The sequence below is a fragment of the Halichoerus grypus genome, chromosome 4, assembly GCF_964656455.1.
Source record: "Halichoerus grypus chromosome 4, mHalGry1.hap1.1, whole genome shotgun sequence".
NCBI classification, from domain to species: domain Eukaryota; kingdom Metazoa; phylum Chordata; class Mammalia; order Carnivora; family Phocidae; genus Halichoerus; species Halichoerus grypus.
The window spans coordinates 191,804,549-191,825,238 of NC_135715.1; the positions used below are offsets into that span (position 1 = coordinate 191,804,549).

At 50.3% G+C, this 20,690-nt stretch overlaps 1 protein-coding gene across 6 annotated transcripts in view; it reads right to left on the minus strand.

The window, feature by feature from the left end:
* HDAC4 (histone deacetylase 4) overlaps positions 1-20,690 on the minus strand; it is a 296,598-nt gene that overhangs the window by 251,453 nt on the left and 24,455 nt on the right. For 4 of the 6 annotated variants that reach the window (XM_078071544.1, XM_078071554.1, XM_078071543.1 and 1 more), the window contains exon 2: positions 8,465-8,712. In XM_078071544.1, coding sequence (XP_077927670.1) covers positions 8,465-8,486 — 22 coding nt within the window. In that variant the 5' untranslated portion in view covers positions 8,487-8,712. The remainder of the gene's footprint in view (positions 1-8,464; positions 8,713-20,690) is intronic. The other 2 variants (XM_078071547.1, XM_078071546.1) reach the window with 1 other exon arrangement.

Here is a 20,690-nt window from a genome sequence, read left to right on the forward strand (position 1 = left end):
ACACGTGGTCTCCCGGCTCTGGCAGTGGCTTGTCACCTGCCAGGCACTGCCGTCCCCTCACGTCCAGGACACCCCGGCCCTTCCGAGAACCAGGGCTGGACCGGCCAGAGAGGCTGACCTGTGCCCCTCACCTGCTCGTGTGGACCAGTCCCACCTATCCCTCCACACCGCCAGGAGAAACAATGTCGTACAAAGTGCTCCAGAAGGTTGGGACCAAATCACAGAAAGATGTCAGAGCAGACAGTTTGATTGTTCCCAGTGAGAATCTCTGCTTCCCATGTCTCCAGTTCCCCAAACACCTTCTCAAGCTTTCTAAAAACTCTTTCTGTCTACCAGTACCGAAGAAAGAAATCAGTTCACCCCGCCTTGCTCCTCTTCCCCGATCCTGTCTGTGAGACTACGCTAAAGCAGCCGGCCCCATGGGGGCGCACACGGGGGGCCTCGATGAAGAGCACCTCCCTTGCCCAGCCACGCGGACACCGAAGGGGTTCAGGCAAAGCCAACACTGGGCCCCACAGCTCTTCAAACACAAAAGAACAGCGAGCAGGTATGTATTCTGCACGTCAGACCATGGTGGGGAGATGGGGCCTTAAGAATCAGCCAGTCAGCCCCTGGTTTGGATTAAATCAACATGAACGTGAACAAGAGAAGCATCAAGAACTCTGCACACGCCGTTCGACTCTGAAGGGAGAATTTCTGCTACACGCACACGCACTGTTAACAGGTATGAGCGGGTTAGAAAGGGTTCTTCATACAGCGTCTAGGAAACCTCAGTGAGCTGACAGCAGACCCGATGGAATTCTCTGGAACTGCAACAGCATTTCACAGATCCCACTGAACCAACAAGTCCATGAGAAACACGGTTATAATAAATGTCCAGTTTCTACAAAGGATTTCCTAGGAAAATTCGTATACATTTTGAAAGGAATAAACTTTGGCCACGAATGCAAACAAATCACAATAGAATCTTCAGCTCTTAAAATGAAAGGTTTCCTCTCGGCTTTAGCCCTCAACAAAGGAGCAACCTTCTAAAACACAGCCTAAGAGTTTAAAATTTTTAAAAGTGAACAAACTGCCACCAACCACAAAAGCTCCCCAGGAAAGGTTCACCGAGGACAAGGAACCCTCAACTTGGACAGGGGGCACTGAGAAAAAGAGCTCCTCTGGGCTGTGGAAGGTAGTTCTGTGCAGAAAACACTCCCCCATTAGAGACAACTACATACCTAACATCACGGTGCTTAAACCAACCTTCCATACTTCTTTACAAATGCTATTTGAAATGGAACAATTAGGTATAAGACAACTATGTATTTTATTTAAAAAATCGTATCACTTTTCAACAAGCCTCACCTACTACCTTTCAAAAGGAAACGGTATCAGCAAAAGTGAGGAAATGGTGGTAACGTGGCACGTTGTTTTTCATGTTAAAATCTCCAAAGCTCTGAAGCTGCACTGCAGCATGGAATGTTCCAGTTCTAAGTCAGGATCATCACATTCAAGGGACAGCAGCAGGAACACTGGGCAGAGGAGGGGGTGATAAGGACCAAGGGTGACAGGGACCCTGAAGTCCAACAGGACAAAGGCCACCCTAGAACGTCTGGGTTTACGACCCTAAGAGATGACCCGAGCCACGAACCCAATGCAGCCCTCCTGGGGAGCAGCCGCCCCGGTGGCCGCCCTGCGTGGGCTGCTCACCTCAGGACCAGGCTCCCATCAGCCGGCACACTCGATCTGCGAGAGGCAGAATTTATCTTTTCTATTTGTGTTCTAGAAAGGGGAATGAAGGGAGGGACCAATATGGAACTAACATAAGGCTTCTTTTCATCATACGCGGCTTATCACTCCTTAAAGGACAATATGCCCAATATCTTACTGATTAAGTGGCTAAGAGCAAACCAATTTAAAAACACAAAGCCAGATATGCTTCTAAAAGTTTGATTTTTAGATTTGAATTTTTCTTAATCATTATTTTCCCAAAATTGACTACTTTTTATCATGTTCTCATGAAATAAGCAAATACAAGGCTCTTAAGTAAAATGGAAAGTTTCAACTCAAATCTCCCAAATTAACCAGGTCTGCCAGTCACCCAGTTAGCCCTCCAGTCCCAGTCTCCAAGGACTAGCAAAGAGAAGCTCAGAATAAGTCCAGAAATATACTCAAGTCACATCGCAAGTGGCACCAAAGCCAAGTTCAACCACGGCAAAACCACGCTCATTTAAACTAACAGAACACAAAGCGTGTGTCCCAGGAGAGGGCAGGAGACTCAGGCCCACAACCCTTTCTCGGTACCTGCAGGGTCTTGGAACCAAGGGAATTAGGACCATGTCACCCCTCCTACCCCAGAGCCCATACCCCACGCCCATCTCTCTACTCCTAGTCTCCTATCTCCGCCACGCCAAGCTCTTACCTCCAGGCCCCTGGGCCCAGCCCCCGGTGCCTGACCTGGGCAGGTGAGCTCCCGCCCTGCTTTCTGACCTGGCTTCCCTGTCCTGACCTCACATGTCCCTTCCGGAGGGGAGGGGGGGCCCATGCCCCCGCCCACCTCCTCTCACCACACGACCCACACTACACTGCCTAGAAGCTCCATGCAAGTCAGCCGGATCACCTCCTGACCCAGCCCAGTGCACCCAATGTCCGCCGGCACAGGGCACATGCCCCTCAAGGGCAGGGGACCAATTCTGGCTCCAGGCTGGCCTCCGATTGGCTGCCTGACATGAAGCTAAGCACCCGGCAGCAGTAAACACCAGCTTCCTCATCTACAAAACAGGAATCACGGTGTGCTAGCTCGCTTCACAGGGTCATCATGCAGCACAAACGGGACAGGTGCGGAGCACGACTCAGAACGAACATGCTGCTCACTCTGGCGTCCTAAGAGCACGGCACGTCTTGACTGGGAGTACACAAGAAACCAACGTGGATTTGTCACTACTGTAAGCTTTAAACGTCTACAGTCAAGCAGAGCACAGCCCGGCGTCCGGCGGTGGCCACACATCTGCACGCCTGTCCACGCTGGACCTGCCCCCGCCACCGGCGCTCCAGTGACGGCCTTCTGTTCCACGGCCGGGCTGAGCTCAATGGCTCCTCATCATTCTCGCACTGGGTTTTCTATGTCAAATACATACCGCGAGTTCATTCTTAAATTTCAATATCATTAATCATCCAACATTCAGCATCTCAGAACTCAGAAATTTGCATTTCTACAATGGTGGCTTTGAAAAAAAGGACATAAATGCAAATGTTCCACATACTGTATAAGAATTTTCAGAGAATTGCCAAAACAAACCATCAATGCTCCATTGACAGTGAATTTTCCAAGCTCTTCATAACGACTGAGTATTCGTGATTTTTAAAAGACAAAACACAATTTGAGGATTAAAAAAAAAAGAAAAAAAGAGTAGGTTGAAAAAGAAGTCGTTATGTCTCCATCATTTCCAGAACAAACCTTGACTGATTGAGATCCCAGATAATGATAGCATGGGGGACCGGGGATGGTGGCGGTTCAAGAGCTGCAAATGTTCTCGTGCGTTCCGAGAACGCCTGGCGGACCGCCGCTGCAGACGGGAGCCGTGCCGGGGTCTCCGGAAAGCCTTCCTGTAGAAGGCAGGCAAGTGCGAGAGGCACGAGTGTCTTGCCTCCGAACCTCAGCTGGAACCACTGAGGCAATTCCTGCGTTCGGCCGGGCATCGGGAACTGGTCTAGTACTCCCCCCGCCCCCCCAGCCCGTGTCCTCGGGCTCAGTCTTGCTGCCCCTGCCCAGAACTCCCCTCTCCCCCAGTCCATCAGCCACTGGGGGCTCCCTCACGCCTTCCCAGAAGGTCCAGAAGCAGCTCTCCTCCAGCTGTCACCGGCTGCCCCATCCCCCGGCAGCTAAGAACGCAGGCTCTGTCCCCTCACCTAAGCTGCGGGACTCCCGCCCGGCCAGCTACGCCTGCTGGCTGCACAGCACCCCTCCTGACAGCCTGAGCCAGGGCCTGCCCAGGCCTCGTGCAAGGCCACTCCCGGCTCCCCAGTTCTCCATCCGCCGCTTGCGGCCCAGGCCCTTGCTCGGGCTCCACGGCCCACCTGTCACTAGCAGCTCCAAACCAATGTCTTCCCTGTGGTGATGACATGTCCTCAAAATTCATTTCCTCCCTTAAAACTTTGGAATATTCCTGAGGCATTCAATCGTTGCAAAGCGTGATTTAAATGACATACAAATGTTCCTTTCTGAGATAATTTCTATGTTAAAACATAACAACCTTGGCAGCCAAACTGGCTGAAACAGACTCAGTATCAAACAGAGGAAGAGCAGAGCGTGCAGATGAAGGAAGCCCAGAGCCCCAGCTCAGACCAGCCAGGGGCACAGCCTTGTCCTGGGAGACTTTCAGGATTCAAACTTTACGACGGTTTGAAGAAATCAGACTATTTCGAAACTCACTAATCACTAAGTCATTGTTAACACAGACTTTTTAGCTGCTTTTATGTGGATGGGGTATTTCACACTGAACAAAATATTAAGAAATTAAAGAACGGTCCAAATTGAAACACTGATCTTAAATACACAAGTTTTCCTCAAAATAGTTCTCCTGCTTTTAACTCAACACCATACACGCTCTCACAAAGATACAGGGAGAGATAGGACACTTGAGTGACTCCACTCCAGGCCGGCTCAACCGGTTTTCTAGCAAGAGCATGGTTTGGGAGACCACACACGCGTCCTCCAGACTCCACTGCGGGCTCCCTGGGGTTTACAAGGAGGGCAGAGGAAGAAGGGAGCCTTTGCTTGTCCTGCTAGGAGGTCCACACGCGTGTCCGTCCTCCATCAGTCTTGTACCAGGGACTCACCTCCAAAGCAGACGCCCTGGGTCCCAGTGAGCCCATCCTGACCATTCCGGCACATCCCAGCAGGGAAAGGTTTAAAGCACTGTTTAGGCAAGAAGTCTAATATTTCAGTACCTGCTTCATTCTTCCTACTATCAAAGAGGAGTTCTTGTAGGCTGGGTTACCCAGGCCTTTCCCCAGGCTGCTCACATCATTAGGAATAGTTATTCAGAGCAATAAAACCCCAACAGCTAACAGTTTTACGTCAGAGAACCAGGGCCTGGCTCTGGCAAAGTTCAGAAAGCACAGCAATAAAATCATAATGCATACCTCACCCAACACCAGAGGGAGTTTTAAAGAAAAACACGGAAGAGAAAAATTATACACATCAAACAAAAAGGTCATTTTATCATCTGGGCAAAGCCAACTTAGCACTGCCAAGGATGAGAGGAGGGACCACACGAAGCGGGGCTCCCCCCGGCCTGGTGGGGCGCACTGCATGGCCACAGGGGAGCACGGCAGAGCGGGGACAGCCGGGAGACGGGGGAAGGCAGGCACCCAGCCAGGGACGCTGAGAACTGCACAAGTGAGCAGGGCTAGCACACAAACAGGACCCGTCCCCTTGGATTCAAGAAACGCAACAAAGGACACCTACAAGTTTCCCATTCAAAAGAGCAAACTGAACAACTATCATTTCCCTTCCTCCCAGAAATCCACGAAAAATGACAGAAAAATACGAAAAGATTTATGGTAAAGCTAGACAATGGGAAAATGGCAGCATCAACGGACAAAAACTTGGGGGAACTTCCTAGAAAATACAAATCCCGGGGGATCGAAGTGACGGGAAACCAACCGCTAGCAAGCAGCCAGCCCCTCACCCAGTGGGCCGCAGCCTCGGGAAGGAAGGAGAGCCACAACTCGGCCCGCCTCACAGCCCGCCACGGCCAGGAGGAGGCGGCCAGGCCGCTGCGGGGCCACCGAGGGGCCACCAGGGTGCCCATCTGGGCAGGCTGCTCTGCAGGGAGGGCAGGTCCCTGAGGAGACCCATGGGCTAGGAGAAGAGGGAACGCCCCGGGGGCTTCAGGCCCACCACACACCCCAACACAGGGGGCACGAAGCTCGGGCTCGCAAGGTGGCAGCAGCCCCATGCCAGTCTCCCCCCCCCGGAGACCCTGACCCACTGACAGGGACATAGACACCGACAGAGGGGGTCAGTGGGGGGAACAACACACCTGTCAGGACCATGACTGCAATAAACCCCAATGGGCAAATCCTCCACATAAAAGGCAGAGGCTCTCGGAAAGACAACCTGGAAGGTTAAGGTAAGTGTGTGGAGACATGTTGATCCGCTAAAGAAGCCAAGGGGGGCGCCTGGGTGGCTCAGTCGTTAAGCGTCTGCCTTCGGCTCAGGTCGTGACCCCAGGGTCCTGGGATCGAGCCCCGCATCGGGCTCCCTGCTCCGCGGGGAAGCCTGCTTCTTCCTCTCCCACTCCCCCTGCTTGTGTTCCCTCTCTCGCTCTCTCTCCTGTCAAATAAATAAATAAAATCTTAAAAAAAAAAACAAAAAAATAAAGAAGCCAAGGGCAGGACTGCTTTTCAAAGACATAATAAACTTCTGGGCAAAGAAACATTAAACGAAGAAAAATACCATATATTCTGTTAAGAGGACTGAGCTACCAACAGATACGGTCATTAATTTTTAAGTGCAGAAAAACACACTGAAACATATAAAGCAGAAAATGGTCAGTAATGTGGAAAGAATATTGCACGTTTTTGTAGAAATCGAGCACCAAGCAGAGTAAAGCTACACTGACGTCCATGAGTCAGTGAAGTTCGTGTGTGCGGATGAACAACACAGAGGAGACGACGGTAAGCACACAGTGTGTGTGAGGCTTTATGCACACACACAATTCCCCAGACAGGAAGACAGGAACAAAAGAACGTTCTTTCTCTCCAGATGCGTGGGTGGCATGGGCCAGATGTGACTATGTCTATACAAAACCGTGCACCCCCGTGTACACAGTGATGTAAATTCAAACAGTCATTTTCCACTCACATCCTGACAACAACGAAATGGACTGCATCCACCCAGCGCTGGGAAAAATGGAGAAAATTCTGTATGCTCATAAACTGTAACTGAGAAAGTAAGTTGAGACCGTTTCGGACCTGACATTCACGCCCCCCAACCTAACAATTCTACTTCTTGGAATTGGTCCAATGGAGATACTTGCAGAAGTGTATGTACAAAACACACGTGTAACAACTGCTGGATGCCGACTGGGGGCTGTTATAAATAGTGCTGCAACCACATAAACATCCATCTACAAGCTATTGAAAATAAGTGAGATTTATATACATGCCAACGTTAAAAGACACTCGTCCTACACTACAATGGAAGACACTCGTCCTACACTACAATGGAAGAGAACAGAGAGCACAGAGCCCCACATAGAGAATGATCACACCCTATTCAGAGGTTTAGATGCATGCCTCTCTAAGTTTACCCACAGGAACAAGGCACACCCCCCAACTCGACAGTGGCAGCATGCTCTGAGCGGGAAGGAGAGCTGGGCACCACTCCGTGTCTACTTTACACACTTTGACCCAGACGGCTTAATTTTGTTTTATGCTTTCTATCAATCGATACATGAACAATTTAAATCAATAAAGCTTTCATATCTAAATATAACCGGGAATCCTGCTCTCTGGAGCTTCTGACAACTCTGATCAGAGCCAGAGGAAGGTGTGAGAATGTTCTGGAGCAATCCCAAAGGGAGAGACCCAGACCCTAAACCTCTGGCTCCACTCTCCCGGGCCAGGCCCGAGGCTCACTCACAGAGATGTGGGTGCCACAGGGACGCATTGCCTCTGTCTGGGTGAGCCACCACTTCCCCTCTCACGTGGACGCAGGACAGATCTGCTATCCAACCACCCTTCAAGACCATGTTGCACTGGAAGCAGCCCCAGCTGGGCGGACAGTGCTGGCTCTGCCAGAGGCCGGTCCCATAAGGCAGGACAAGGCAGCATACCAGGCTTAACCAGGTATCCGCACTGTGGCTTTGAAAGGGGCTGAATGCATGTGCCCGCGACACCCTTCTAAAGCTAAGAGCCCCACAAACATGGTTCTAATCCATCTGGCCACTTACTAGCTCTGTGACCTCAGACACATCACTTCTTCCCTCCAGGTCTGAGATTTTTAGGGCACTGGGAACTACGTGCATGCCAGGATCTTCGCGCCCTGCCTAATATGAAGCACGACCCCAGGAACGACTCCTGTGGCCACCAAGGCAGGTGCAGACCGGTGCTGCCTCTCAGACTCAGCCCAGAGGCCCCATCGCTCCCGCCCCACAAAGTCCCCTCAAAAGCAAAAAAACTGAACAAGGAATTAACTCTCCAAATCAGAGACAGACCTAAATGTCACCTTGCTAAGTACAAGTCTCCTCTCCTGGCATCAGTGGAAACCACATGCCATTCTGGCTGCATGCAAATCCAAGCCAAAGACACAGCCCCAAACCCCGAGATGAAGAACCCACGATCTGCTCCGCACTGGGCGGTCATACGCTGACCGCAGCCACGCCGCGACCGTGGAGAAAGCAGTCACGCGATCTCATCTTCTAAAGGAGAGCCCTGCCGTCCGCCAAGAGAACAATGGGCCTCGCCTTACCTGGATGGCTTTGGGAGCTCATTGCTAGCAGCGTCTACTCCTTGAAGCGGTTCAAAATGGCTCACAACTTCCACGTAAACGACAGCTCCAAAGAGCCCCCAAGTTCCACGAACACATACAAGTATGGCCACAGGGAGCGTTGGCGCGCAGCCACGAAAACTCCCAGTCTTGCTGAGCACGTCTCGCAGGCCGAGTCATCCAAGAGGCGGGCGGGGGTCTTCCGGGGCCCTCAGGAGGTGACCTGTGTGCTTAGAGAAGGAAGAGCAGTGTCAGTGAGGGGTGAGGGCTCTCGTGGACGGCAGCATCTAACTAGGGAAACAAGGTAGATGTTCACGCTGATTTATCGTGGGTGGAAAAACCGTCCCGTGTGGAATCCGTTCTGCTGACCAAACCACACGGGGGCTTTGCTCGTCAACAGGGTGTGAAGACACGTCGCAGAGCCCGGTTCTCAGCCTCGGCACCATCACCACCAGCCATTCTAACAAAACCATCAGCGCCAGCCCACTCCCACCACGCGGCCGCCCGGCCCCTCGCTCAGACATCCGTACCCCGCGGGGCTGCAGTCCCACGGTCCACACTCAGCCCCTGCACCGTGTGTAGCCCCCTCCCCAGGTCCCGGGTTTCCGTCTTCATAATTACCACCTTCCCGGTTTATTTCCAGTTTCTGACTATAGAAGTAATCCGTGCTCATCACGGCTAAGTGTTTCAAGTCAACCACAATGCTGGCACCAGAGGCCAGCACTTGGTAAGGCTCGGGCTGGTCTCCTTGCCGTTCTTCTCTGCCCTTTGCCCATGCACACCACCAGCTCTGCAGCTGTGTATCCTCTTCTCTGTGCTGATCTTACAGCCGGGAATGTCCCCACGTCACTCACAACCCCCGGTCACATCGCTTCCAAGGCTGCTTCCTATGCCATGTGTGGCAGAGGATGCCCACCCCTCCCCTGGAGGGGCTACCCCTCCCCACCTCAGGTGGCACTGTCCTCAGGACTAGGGTGGTACGTGATGCACGCCAAGCTCATCAAACCGTCCCCCCGAGACCAGTCTCCTCGGCGGAACACAGCGCCCGAGACAAGCACGAGAACTCCTACCAGCAGGTGTTGGCCTCTGTGTGGAGGCATCATGGACCGATTCTTACACACTCGCCTGTGATCTCACCATCAGAAAGTGGAAACAAACTGAGAATGTGGTAACTACGGAAAATCTCCTACTGACCCTGGCTCAAGGCTCCTCTGAGGCCTCTGTCATCTCCTCCTTTAATGATGTGACAGATTCCTGTTCTTGATTAAATTATTCAAGGATCTTTTCTTTGCCTATTGCTTATACTCAGAGAACCCTAACCAGCCCATCGCAAAAAGGACTGCTCTCGGAAGGCTAGCCATTTCGGTAGTTTCCATGACACGTTATCCATAACTCTGTGATTGATATCCCCACAATTGCTGTTCTGTATCTGGTTGTGTCCTTAGGAAACACAGTGACATTTAATCTCAGGTTCAGACTTCCCATTCATCTCTTGGCCAGAAAGAAACACCACCATCTTGAAGACAATGTAAATGGTTTATTTTGCAAATCTCAGATGGCTCTGTGCCCTTCACACACAGGTCCCAGCTTGGCTGGATATAAAAGTCTGAGAACACAAACACTTCTCCCTTGAAAGCTTCAGACCTGGCCCCACCCTTGGCACTGAGGAAAGCCCACGTCCATCTCCTTCCTAGGGGACCTCTGGGGACCGAGGCTGGATGATGCTGCGGGTGCCATTTTCTTCTGTCTGGATTCTGCGAGAATGTTTTTCTTTCATGTCGAGATCCAAAAATGTTGTCAGAAGGTGTAAGAGTCTCTTTTCCTTGATTTTGCTCTAAACGTGAACCTTTTAATATATACAGGTCTCTTCTCTGCTCAGGAGAATGCTCTTCACTGAGGTTTGGATTCTATGTGGGGGAACTTGCTCTGGCGTCCTCAGAGAGCCCTCTCCTCTCTGGCTGGCGTCCCCGTCAGCTCGGGCCCCTCCCACCACTGGCACATGTGCTGTTTACTCCGCATCCCTGGGCATCTTCTTAAGTTATATTCTCCACAGCACGGCTGCTGTCTTCCATGGTATCGGTTTGATTCCTTACAGCCTCACACTCCCCATTTTCAACCATTTCCCTTCACAACTCATTCCTTTCCCTTTTCAGCGCAGCGCAGCCCCCTTCCTCACCCGTCCACAGAGCCATGTATTCTCCCCGCCAAAATCTTTTGAAATTTCCTTTTTCTGACTCTGACTGTGAACCACTCGCAGAGGTATATTCGTCTTCTGTGTTTCCGGGTATTTCCCTTTTCACCACATTCTGGGAGACCCCATGTGGGGATTTTCTGTTCATTCATCCTCAAATAAGAATAGCTCCAGTCCAGACCTGAGTTTTGCCAAAAGGCTGTGCGTACTTGCTCCTACCCCGTCCTGTGTCCAGTGTAACACTGGCCAAAATCTGCTTCCCAGTGAAGCTACACACCCTGGCAGCCAGAATGCAGGGTCCCCAGCCCCAGTGCCCAGCAGGCTCTGACCTACGGTGGTCGTGCCAGACTGACATGGACTCTCTTCCCAACTGCAGATTAAACAGAAAACAGAAGTTTCTGCTATGCTATGATATATGTGTTCTGGAAGAACCTCACACTCTGCAAAACTATCCTAAACATACCAGGGCTTCTGAAAAAAAATAAATAAATAATAAGGTTGGAGTGGACCATTCAAAACTGCAATTTAATAACCAGGACACCAGAGAAATCCATAACACCACTAATAAAAACATGACCATCATGTTTGTAAAAAAGGCACATAAAATTCCTAATAAATAAAAAGTCCTGCAAATGTAGGATTTTACCGTGGCGACAGTTTTATGAGGGAGAACAAAAGGAAGAACAGAAACCTCTGAGTTGTGGAATCCGGGACGAAATGTTACGATGGAGAAAACCGTGCGACGGAGCACGTGTGGCCAAAATGGGGAGGAGGCAGAGCCGAGGTGGGAACGCATGCACGCTCACATGCACAGCATGACATCCTTCCGTGGATTACCACACTCAGCATGAGAGTCCTTCATGTTCAAATCCTGTTCATCGAACACAGAAAGCATCCACGTATAGGAAAAATCAAGTCTGGCTCAGCTCAACTTCCACACTATGGACACCTTCTCCCCTACTCCGGCAGCTCGTGTTATGAAAGCACGCTTTGTCCCGGGACAGACATATATGAAGTGGGCTCATTTCCTAGGGCTGCCATAGCACCACACCACAGAGCAGGTGGCTTAGAACAACAGGAATTTGTTGTTCACAGTTCTGGAGGCATGGAAGTTTCATTAAGTCTGCAATCAAGGTATCGGCAAGGACACCCACCCTCTGAAACCTGGAGAGAAACCCTTCCTGCCTCCTCCCAGCTTCTGGTGGTTGTTGGCAATCTCCGACACTCCTTGGCACGCTGCCTTTGCCACCACATGGCTTCTCCCTGTGTCTCCCTCCGCCTTCACACGGCCATGTTCTTCTAAGAACACCAGCCATATTGGATGAGGGGTTCAACCCACCCAGTATGACTTCATCCTAACTAATGACATCTGCAGCAACCCTATGTCCAAATATGGTCACATTCTGAGGTCCTGGGGGCTAGGCCTGTAACAGATCTTTTTGGGGAGGGGAACACAACAACACAATTCAACCCCTAACATCCAGTACGCACTGCCTCGTGGGCTCCTCCTGACTATTCCCACACCAGCCTACCCGACGCCGTAGGAACTTGAAGGTTCCAGAAAACAATGTGCCCCTCATTTCACAATCCTCTCATCAGACCCACACCATGTTCTCTGCAGACCAACTCTTTCTGGACTATCAATAGCAATGAGGAATACACCTGGAGTATAGAGACATGAGCTTGAAAAGCAACTCCATGCAACACAGGGACAGTTGCCCAGTGTCCTGGCAGGTTTGGAGGGTGATTCTACAAATCCCAGGGGACGGTGGGGAAGGAGGGTTTCCTTTGTGCTGTCAGGTGAGCTGCTGACTCCATCGTTCAGCCTGGTTTCTCTGGCTTCAGCCACAGAGTCTACCAGCAGACTCCGTGCCCCAGGTCTTTTTTTTTTTTTTTTTTAAAGATTTATTTATTTGACAGAGAGAGACACAGAGAGAGGGGGAACACAAGCAGGGGGAGTGGGAGAGGGAGAAGCAGGCTTCCCGCGGAGCAGGGAGCCCGATGTGGGGCTCGATCCCAGGACCCTGGGATCATGACCTGAGCCGAAGGCAGACGTTTAACCGACTGAGCCACCCAGGCGCCCCTCGGGCCCCGGGTCTTTAGGTGAAACAAAAGAGGCCTTACCAGAAACGTCCAGCCAGCATTGGTTCACAGGACAGCGGAATGCCCAAGAACATAGGCAGGAGAACCAAAACTGCCAGGGTCCCGGGCTCTGGGTCTGAATCTCAGATCGACATTTTACCATGTGACCTTGAGCAAGTTCTTAACCCACAGGAATGGGAATGAAGATGGGGAAACAGCACAGTCCTAGAGGTAGGACTGAACATGGCTTGGAGAGAGGAGGTCATGCACTCTAAACCATAAAACAAATCTTCCCCAAGCATTACACGCCCACTACATGCTGCCTACAAGGAACCAACTTAAAGTATAAAAATACAAATAGGTGAGGGACATCTGGGTGGCTCAGTCGGTGAAGCATCTGCCTTCGGCTCAGGTCATGATGCCAGGGTCCTGGGATGGAGCCCGGCATCGGGCTTCCTGCTCAGCGGGGAGTCTGCTCTCCCTCTGACCTTCCCCCATCTCAGGCTCTCTGTCTCACAATCTTCCTCTCTCTCTCAAATAAATAAATAAAATTTTAAAAAAAATACAAATAGGTTAAAGGTAAAAGATGGAAAAAGATAAATTATGGAAATACTACTCAAAAGAAAGCTGTGACAGTTACATTAGTATCAGACAAAGTAAATTTTAAAGAAGGAATATCACCAGGGATAAAGAAGGGCATTTCATAACGATAAAGAGGACATGACTGAAACATTTATGCACCTGATAACAGAGCTTCATACACGAAGCAAAAAGTAATGAAAATGTAAGGAGAAATGGACAAATCTACAATTACAGTTGGAAACGTCAACTCTGTTCTTAGTAACTGCTAGAGCAAATGGATGGAAAATCAGAGAGGACTGGACCACAACGGCGCTGACAGAGCACCAGCAACAACAGAACACTCGTTCCTCACATGGTTTTGAAAGTGCACATAGAACACCTGCCAAGACAGCCCAGCTTTGGGGCCATAAAACAAGTCTCAGTAAATTTAAAAGAAGACAAGTCAAATATACAAAACATGTTCTCTGACGAAATTGAAATTAAATATCAAAAACAGAAAGATAGCTGGAAAACTCCAAATAATTGGAAAGCAAATAATATACTTCATGGGTCAGAGAGGAAATTAGAGAAGAAATCAGAAGGCATTTCTGACCTCTCAAAATGGGCAGTACTTAGAGGGAGATCTGTAGCATCGAATGCCCACATTAGAAAGGGAGGTGACAACTCCATGACCTCAGGTTTCACCTTAAGAAACTATAAGAAGAATAAATTATACCCAAAATAAGCAGAAAAAAAAACCCAATAACAAAGAGCAGAAATCAGTGAATTAGAAAAAAAAAAACAATGAAACTAAAATCTGATTCTCTGAGACAATAAAACTGACAAACCTCTAGCTGAAATGATCAGGAAAAATAGAGAAAGAAAACACAAATTAATAATATCAAGAAAGCAAGAAGGGATTAACTACAGACCAAACAGATATTAAATGGACAATAAGGGAATACGACAAATAACTTTACACCAATAAATCTGACAATTTAGATGAAATAAACAAATGCCTTAAAAGACCCAAACTAGGGAGCTTGCTCAAGAAGAGAGAGCCCATGATCAGTGCATCCTCATGGCCACTGGACCCCTCGGGGGAGCCTCCCTGAGCCACAGAAGGTAGGAACTGGAGCTCCAGGGGGCAGGCGTGCTAGAGCAAAGGTGCATCTGTCAGGGGTTCATGGCTGCACGCAACAGAAATGCACCTGGTGATCCAGGCAAGCGAAGGAAACTCCCAGAAGGAAACTGGGTAGCTGGACAAGGGGGTGAGCACCTGGAGACAGGAAGTGATGGACAGTGCCCGGAGGACCCTTGTCTGAGACTCCCCTTCCCAGGGGCCCCCAGCTGCTGGGCAGCATGAGTCCCCTTGGCCAGGGCAAGGCAGGACACTTTGACGGGCAGCCCCGCCAAAGTGAATCTAAGGGGAAAGGGGTTGCTCCCCAGAGGGAAGCTGACATGCTGTTACCAGAGGAGGTGAGGGACTGGGCAGCAGATGCCACGGAGGACCACAGGGGAGCGGGGATCAGACCGTGGCTCCCTACGGCCAGACCACAGGATCCTCCCAGCTGCCCATCTTCCCATCACAGGATTCCACCGGTGTGGCTCCAGCTGGTTTGTGATGGCACATCAGCTGGCCCGGCCACGAGTTCCACGAAAACCAGCAAGACACATCCGTCCCTTGGCACCACTGTCCCGGTGTGGGAGGGAGCGCTGGGCAGGGAGGCCTGAGCCCCACCTGCCCAGCAAGGCCACAGAGCTGTATGGCCCTGGGCCAGCCTGTGACATTCCTGGGCGGGAGCAAAGCTGCATTCAGGGGCCTTCACGGGACACACAGCACGGGAAAGAGGGCTCGGTGGCCACCAGCAGCACTTACAGACTCACACACGGGCACAAGGCCCGTGAACTTCCTGTGCCTTCTCTGTCTGGGGCTCCCTCCTCTCCAGAGGCGCCCTCCCGGGGCGCCCAGAGGGCAGTCCCCACCCCCCCCCCCACACTGGTCCCATCGCTCTGCTGTCTGCACATCCCCCTGCTCGTCTGGCCGCTGTCCGCCGCGGCCACCCCACGCTGGACGTAAGCTCGGTGACCGCAGCGCCGGCCGCCCGGCTGGCACCTGAGGATGGGGCACACAGCACGCCACGGAACCGTGCTGAACGGAACGAACGTCGGAAAGTTGTCCCAAACCCACCTCAGCAATCACTTCCAAAGGGGCTGAGGTCCAAAGGCAGCTGCAAGAGCACCAGCGCTCTGCCTTTCGGGGGTTCTAGAAGAGAAGGATCACATCTGACACCAAAGGTCCGGGTAATGCAGGAGCGCGGGGGGCTGTGGGAGGCACGTGGCCTGCGTGCGGGCCGGGGGCTGGGTGAGGAGGGCAGAGCCACGGGTCACCCAGCCCTGCAGCCGTCCGAACATCTAGGCTAAGTGAGGAGCGGCCACAGCTTCAGGCAGGGGCTGGGACACGGCGGAGAGAATGAAGGCGGCGAGGGCCAACTATCTTATAGCTGGAAACTCAATTATACTCCCGGCGGAGAGAGCAAAGCGCCTCAGTCCCACAACGAAAGCGAAACCTCTCCTCTCCGGTCGCAGAGGAAAGCCCAGCAAAGTTGTCTGACCTGTGCAGCCATATTTCTCCCCTTTTCTTCTCGGGGCCACGGGCATCTCTTTAGGTGGAAGGTTTTTGAACAACCCAATGCAATATTCACAATATAAAAACAGACTAGGAATTTACAGTTCAAATAAAATAAAATTCAAGCGCAGTGCAGTTCCTTTCACCTCGATGTAAACATCTAACGACACTTAACTAACCAATAGATCATTGCTTTTCTAAGAAAACACAGAGCACACAGTACTAAGATCTCAAAAATTACAGGAGCCAAAGGTTTCTGAACCTATTCACGAGGAGCAGTTGGAACTGGAATGTGTACGTCTCTCAAGTATATACTTCGGATAAAATTAAACAAACGCTGAACATATTATGACGAGACACAACTGCTTTTACGACTGCATTCTTTCCTGATTTATGACATGAATTAAAGACCACATTTGGAAGGGTGAGCAGGAGAAGAATCTGGAATTCTGACTCACAGCACCTTTAGAAAGACAGGCATGGGCACTCCATGTACTGGGCAGTCTCTGACACGGAGCACGTATTTATATAAAGACAGCTCTTTCTTTATTTTTATTTCTGCCCCATACGGAATAAAAGGAAGCAAATGCGTCACTACAGCTTAAGTGTGTGCTAATATTTCCTTCACCAAATGTCTGAATCTAGGATTACCTATAGCTCTTCTCTTCTGCAGATGCCCTTAAAAATTTTAGTTGACCCAATTTCACAGAATAAGCCATAAACCTTCCAAAGAGTCAGAGTCTTAGAAACTATAAATCCTTAAGGGAACATTCTTTTAAAAATCGTATTAGGTGACCACAAAGAAATGCGGCCGTGCAGGGATGACACGTTTCCTCACTCGCCACAATCCTCTGCACCCCGTCACATGGGCAAAGAATGACCACAGTTCAAAGTCCGAGCTCCTCCCCACCTCGGCCACAACCTGCCAGGCTGGTGGGAGAACAGCAAGCTGTTCGCGAGAGCAAACACAGAGCCAGGAGCCGCACGGTGCAGCGCAGCCCACAGCACCCCGATGCAGGATGGAGGACACAGACCATCAGCCTGAGCCGGGAATGAAGCCAAGATACCCCCCTCACCACGTCCACTCAACATCATCTCAGAGATGTTAGCTAGGACGGCACGGCCAGAAGAAGTGAAGGGCACAAGGACTGGAGAGGACAAAGATACCGCGTTATTTACAGACAGCATACAAAACCCCAAACAAGGCACCAGCCACTATCGACATTCCTACGTGAACTTAACAAGATCGCTGGGCACAAGGTCAATGTACAAAAATCTATTGTATTTTTACATACCAGCCAAAAAAAGAGAGAAAAGAAGCTTTGAAAAAAGATACCATTTACAGTAGCATCCAGTAGTGGCAAATGGCCAGGCGTAGCTCTGCCCGAGGACTCGTGAGAACTTTGGACACTAAGCTGTGAAACATCAGAGATGAGATTTAAGATCTAAACAAACGGGACAGCACACCCTGTGCCCAGACTAAGAGGTCCTCAGTACAATCTCAGTCACCATCCACCAGAATCTGCTTGAAAACTGACAAGTGTATTGGACATTTTACGTGGAAGTACAGAGGACCTGGAACAGCAATCTTGAGGAAAAACAGACACAGAAGACTTACACTACTAAGTACCAAGATGTATTATAAACCTATGTAATTAAGAGGCTAGCGGAAGAACGGACACCATAAGGAACAAAACATTCTTGAATGAGACCAACACAAATACAGTAACGTGAGAGCCTTTGCTGTTCTCCACATCCACAGGGAGAAGGGGTCTTTCAGGGAACAGTGCTTGGGCCACGGAGATCTACATGGAGAGAGATGAGCCCAGACCCAGGAAGCACCTTGCCATGGAAACTGGCATGAGCTGGAGCACAAACTCAAGGCCAGACAAGGAGGACGAGCCTAAAAGACAACAGAAAAATACCTGCAGGCAGACAAAGATTTCTTAAATAGATTTAAAAACAACAGTGTTTAAGAAACTGACAATAAAGGAAAGAAAATGATACATTTTACTGCATCAAAATTAAGAACTTCCATGTATCCAAAGACCAGCAGAGGAGGGAAAAGGCAACTCAGAGAGCTGGGGAAGAGAATCTGCCCAACACACACCCAACGAAGGGCTGGTGTCCATAATATAGAAATAATTCGTATAAATTATTAAGGGAAAGGCAGACAACGCAAATAATGAAATGGGCAAGAGATGTGAACAGATACTTTTTTTTTACAAAAGAGGATTCCACGTGGTCAATCACCATAGGAAGAAGTGCTCGGCATCTATAATCGCAGGGTGATGTGAATTAAAACCACAAGCGGCTAGAACTTAAAAGCAGTGCAGAACCAAGCGTTGGCAAGGCTGAGGAAGGACTAGAACTCTCAAGCTCTCCCGTGAGGGTGTGGATGCACAGCCACCATGGGAAAGTGCTTAGTGATATGTACCAAAGCCAGCCCTTCGCAAACCTGTTCCCCAGCAAAGCCACTCCTAGGTACGTACCCAACAGAAATGCACACAACAACGACACGGCAGCCTTAACCGTGATAGCCAAAGCCTGGAAACCTCCCAGATGTCCATCAACAGTAGCATGGATAAATAAATTGTGGGACAGCCCTATCACAGAATAGTTAGACAAGAACTAACGACATGCACAACACAGATGTATCACACGATCAACGCTGGGCAAAGAGCAGACAGACACGCCAGAGAACACACTGTGGGCCTCCATATATATGCAATCTGGAAGCACACAGAACTACTCTGTGCTGTTACAGGACAGGACATTCGCCCTTGGGAGTTAAGTGGTAGGGAAGCAAACGGAAGGAGGAAAAGAGGGCTTACGGGGTGTTGGTCACGTTTTCTGTTTCCTGGCAAGTGAAGATCAGTGAGAGAGAGGGTTTACTCTGGAAATTCACCCACCTGAACACTTTTAGCCTGGAGACAGAGGGAAAATCAGCTACTCAAAGGCCATCTTGCATCAAAGAAAGATCCAAAATAATACCTACGTGCTGGGTCCATTCCACTTACACTATATTCCTACGATCAGCACATACACAGGAAGAATTTACCAAACGACCCCCTCCTGAGACAGTTACACCTCCCAGAAGCAGGACAGGACTCATCCCGAGTCCATGATGACACAAACACGGTGATTCAAACTGACAGAATGGATGGAAGTCCCAATGGGGGCCCAGGTCAGGGGATCAGACAGAAAAAATACCCATGAAATAATTGTTAATGTAAATATTTTCAATTAAATAGGTAATTTGAGCATAATTAAAATTATTTTAAATTTTAACAAATTTTAATCAAAAAAACAAACTCTTGATGGAGTGATTTTCCCAAGTCTTATTTATATGGCGAGCTTTATTAACAAGCATTATTTTCTTCAGCAAATACCCTTAATGAAATATGGGCTGTATGGTCTAGCAATTATGTTCTGTAAGAGCATCATTTTATGATAGATGGTCACAGAGCAGAAGACTTAAGGTTTTTTCCCCACAGTTTGTGGGGACAGATTTATTTTTTAGCTTCAGAACAGGCCTGACACTTGACACCATGTCAGCATGTTCTACGAGGAGTCACATATGAAGATTTCATGAAATCTGAGTAATGCAGGCTCCACTGAGCAGGGCCCGGATCCTTCCACCTACCCAGGAGGGCCACAGGCAGACGGTGAAAGGGCAAAGGGATAAAGGCACCAGCACCACCAGCGCGCACCACCAGGTCGATGGGGCGCTCACCCAAATACACACTCGAATACACAAGCACGCGCTCACACACCAACACACCTGCACGCAAAAGCACACAAGTATAAGAGCATGCTCGTGCACACGAACACACTCGCGCACACGCGGGCACACATGTATAAGAGCATGCTCGTGCACACGAACACACTCGCGCACACGCGGGCACACATGTATAAGAGCATGCTCGTGCACACCAACACACTCGCGCACACGCGGGCACACATGTATAAGAGCATGCTCGTGCACACGAACACACTCGCGCACACGCGGGCACACAAGTATAAGAGCATGCTCGTGCACACGAACACACTCGCGCACACGCGGGCACACATGTATAAGAGCATGCTCGTGCACACCAACACACTCGCGCACACGCGGGCACACATGTATAAGAGCATGCTCGTGCACACGAACACACTCGCGCACACGCGGGCACACAAGTATAAGAGCATGCTCGTGCACACCAACACACTCGCGCACACGCGGGCACACATGTATAAGAGCATGCTCGTGCACACGAACACACTCGCGCACACGCGGGCACACAAGTATAAGAGCATGCTCGTGCACACCAACACACTCGCGCACACGCGGGCACACATGTATAAGAGCATGCTCGTGCACACGAACACACTCGCGCACACGCGGGCACACATGTATAAGCGCATGCTCGTGCACACGAACACACTCGCGCACACGCGGGCACACATGTATAAGAGCATGCTCGTGCACACGAACACACTCGCGCACACGCGGGCACACATGTATAAGCGCATGCTCGTGCACACGAACACACTCGCGCACACGCGGGCACACATGTATAAGCGCATGCTCGTGCACACGAACACACTCGCGCACACGCGGGCACACAAGTATAAGAGCATGCTCGTGCACACGAACACACTCCCGCACACGCGGGCACACATGTATAAGAGCATGCTCGTGCACACGAACACACTCGCGCACACGCGGGCACACATGTATAAGAGCATGCTCGTGCACA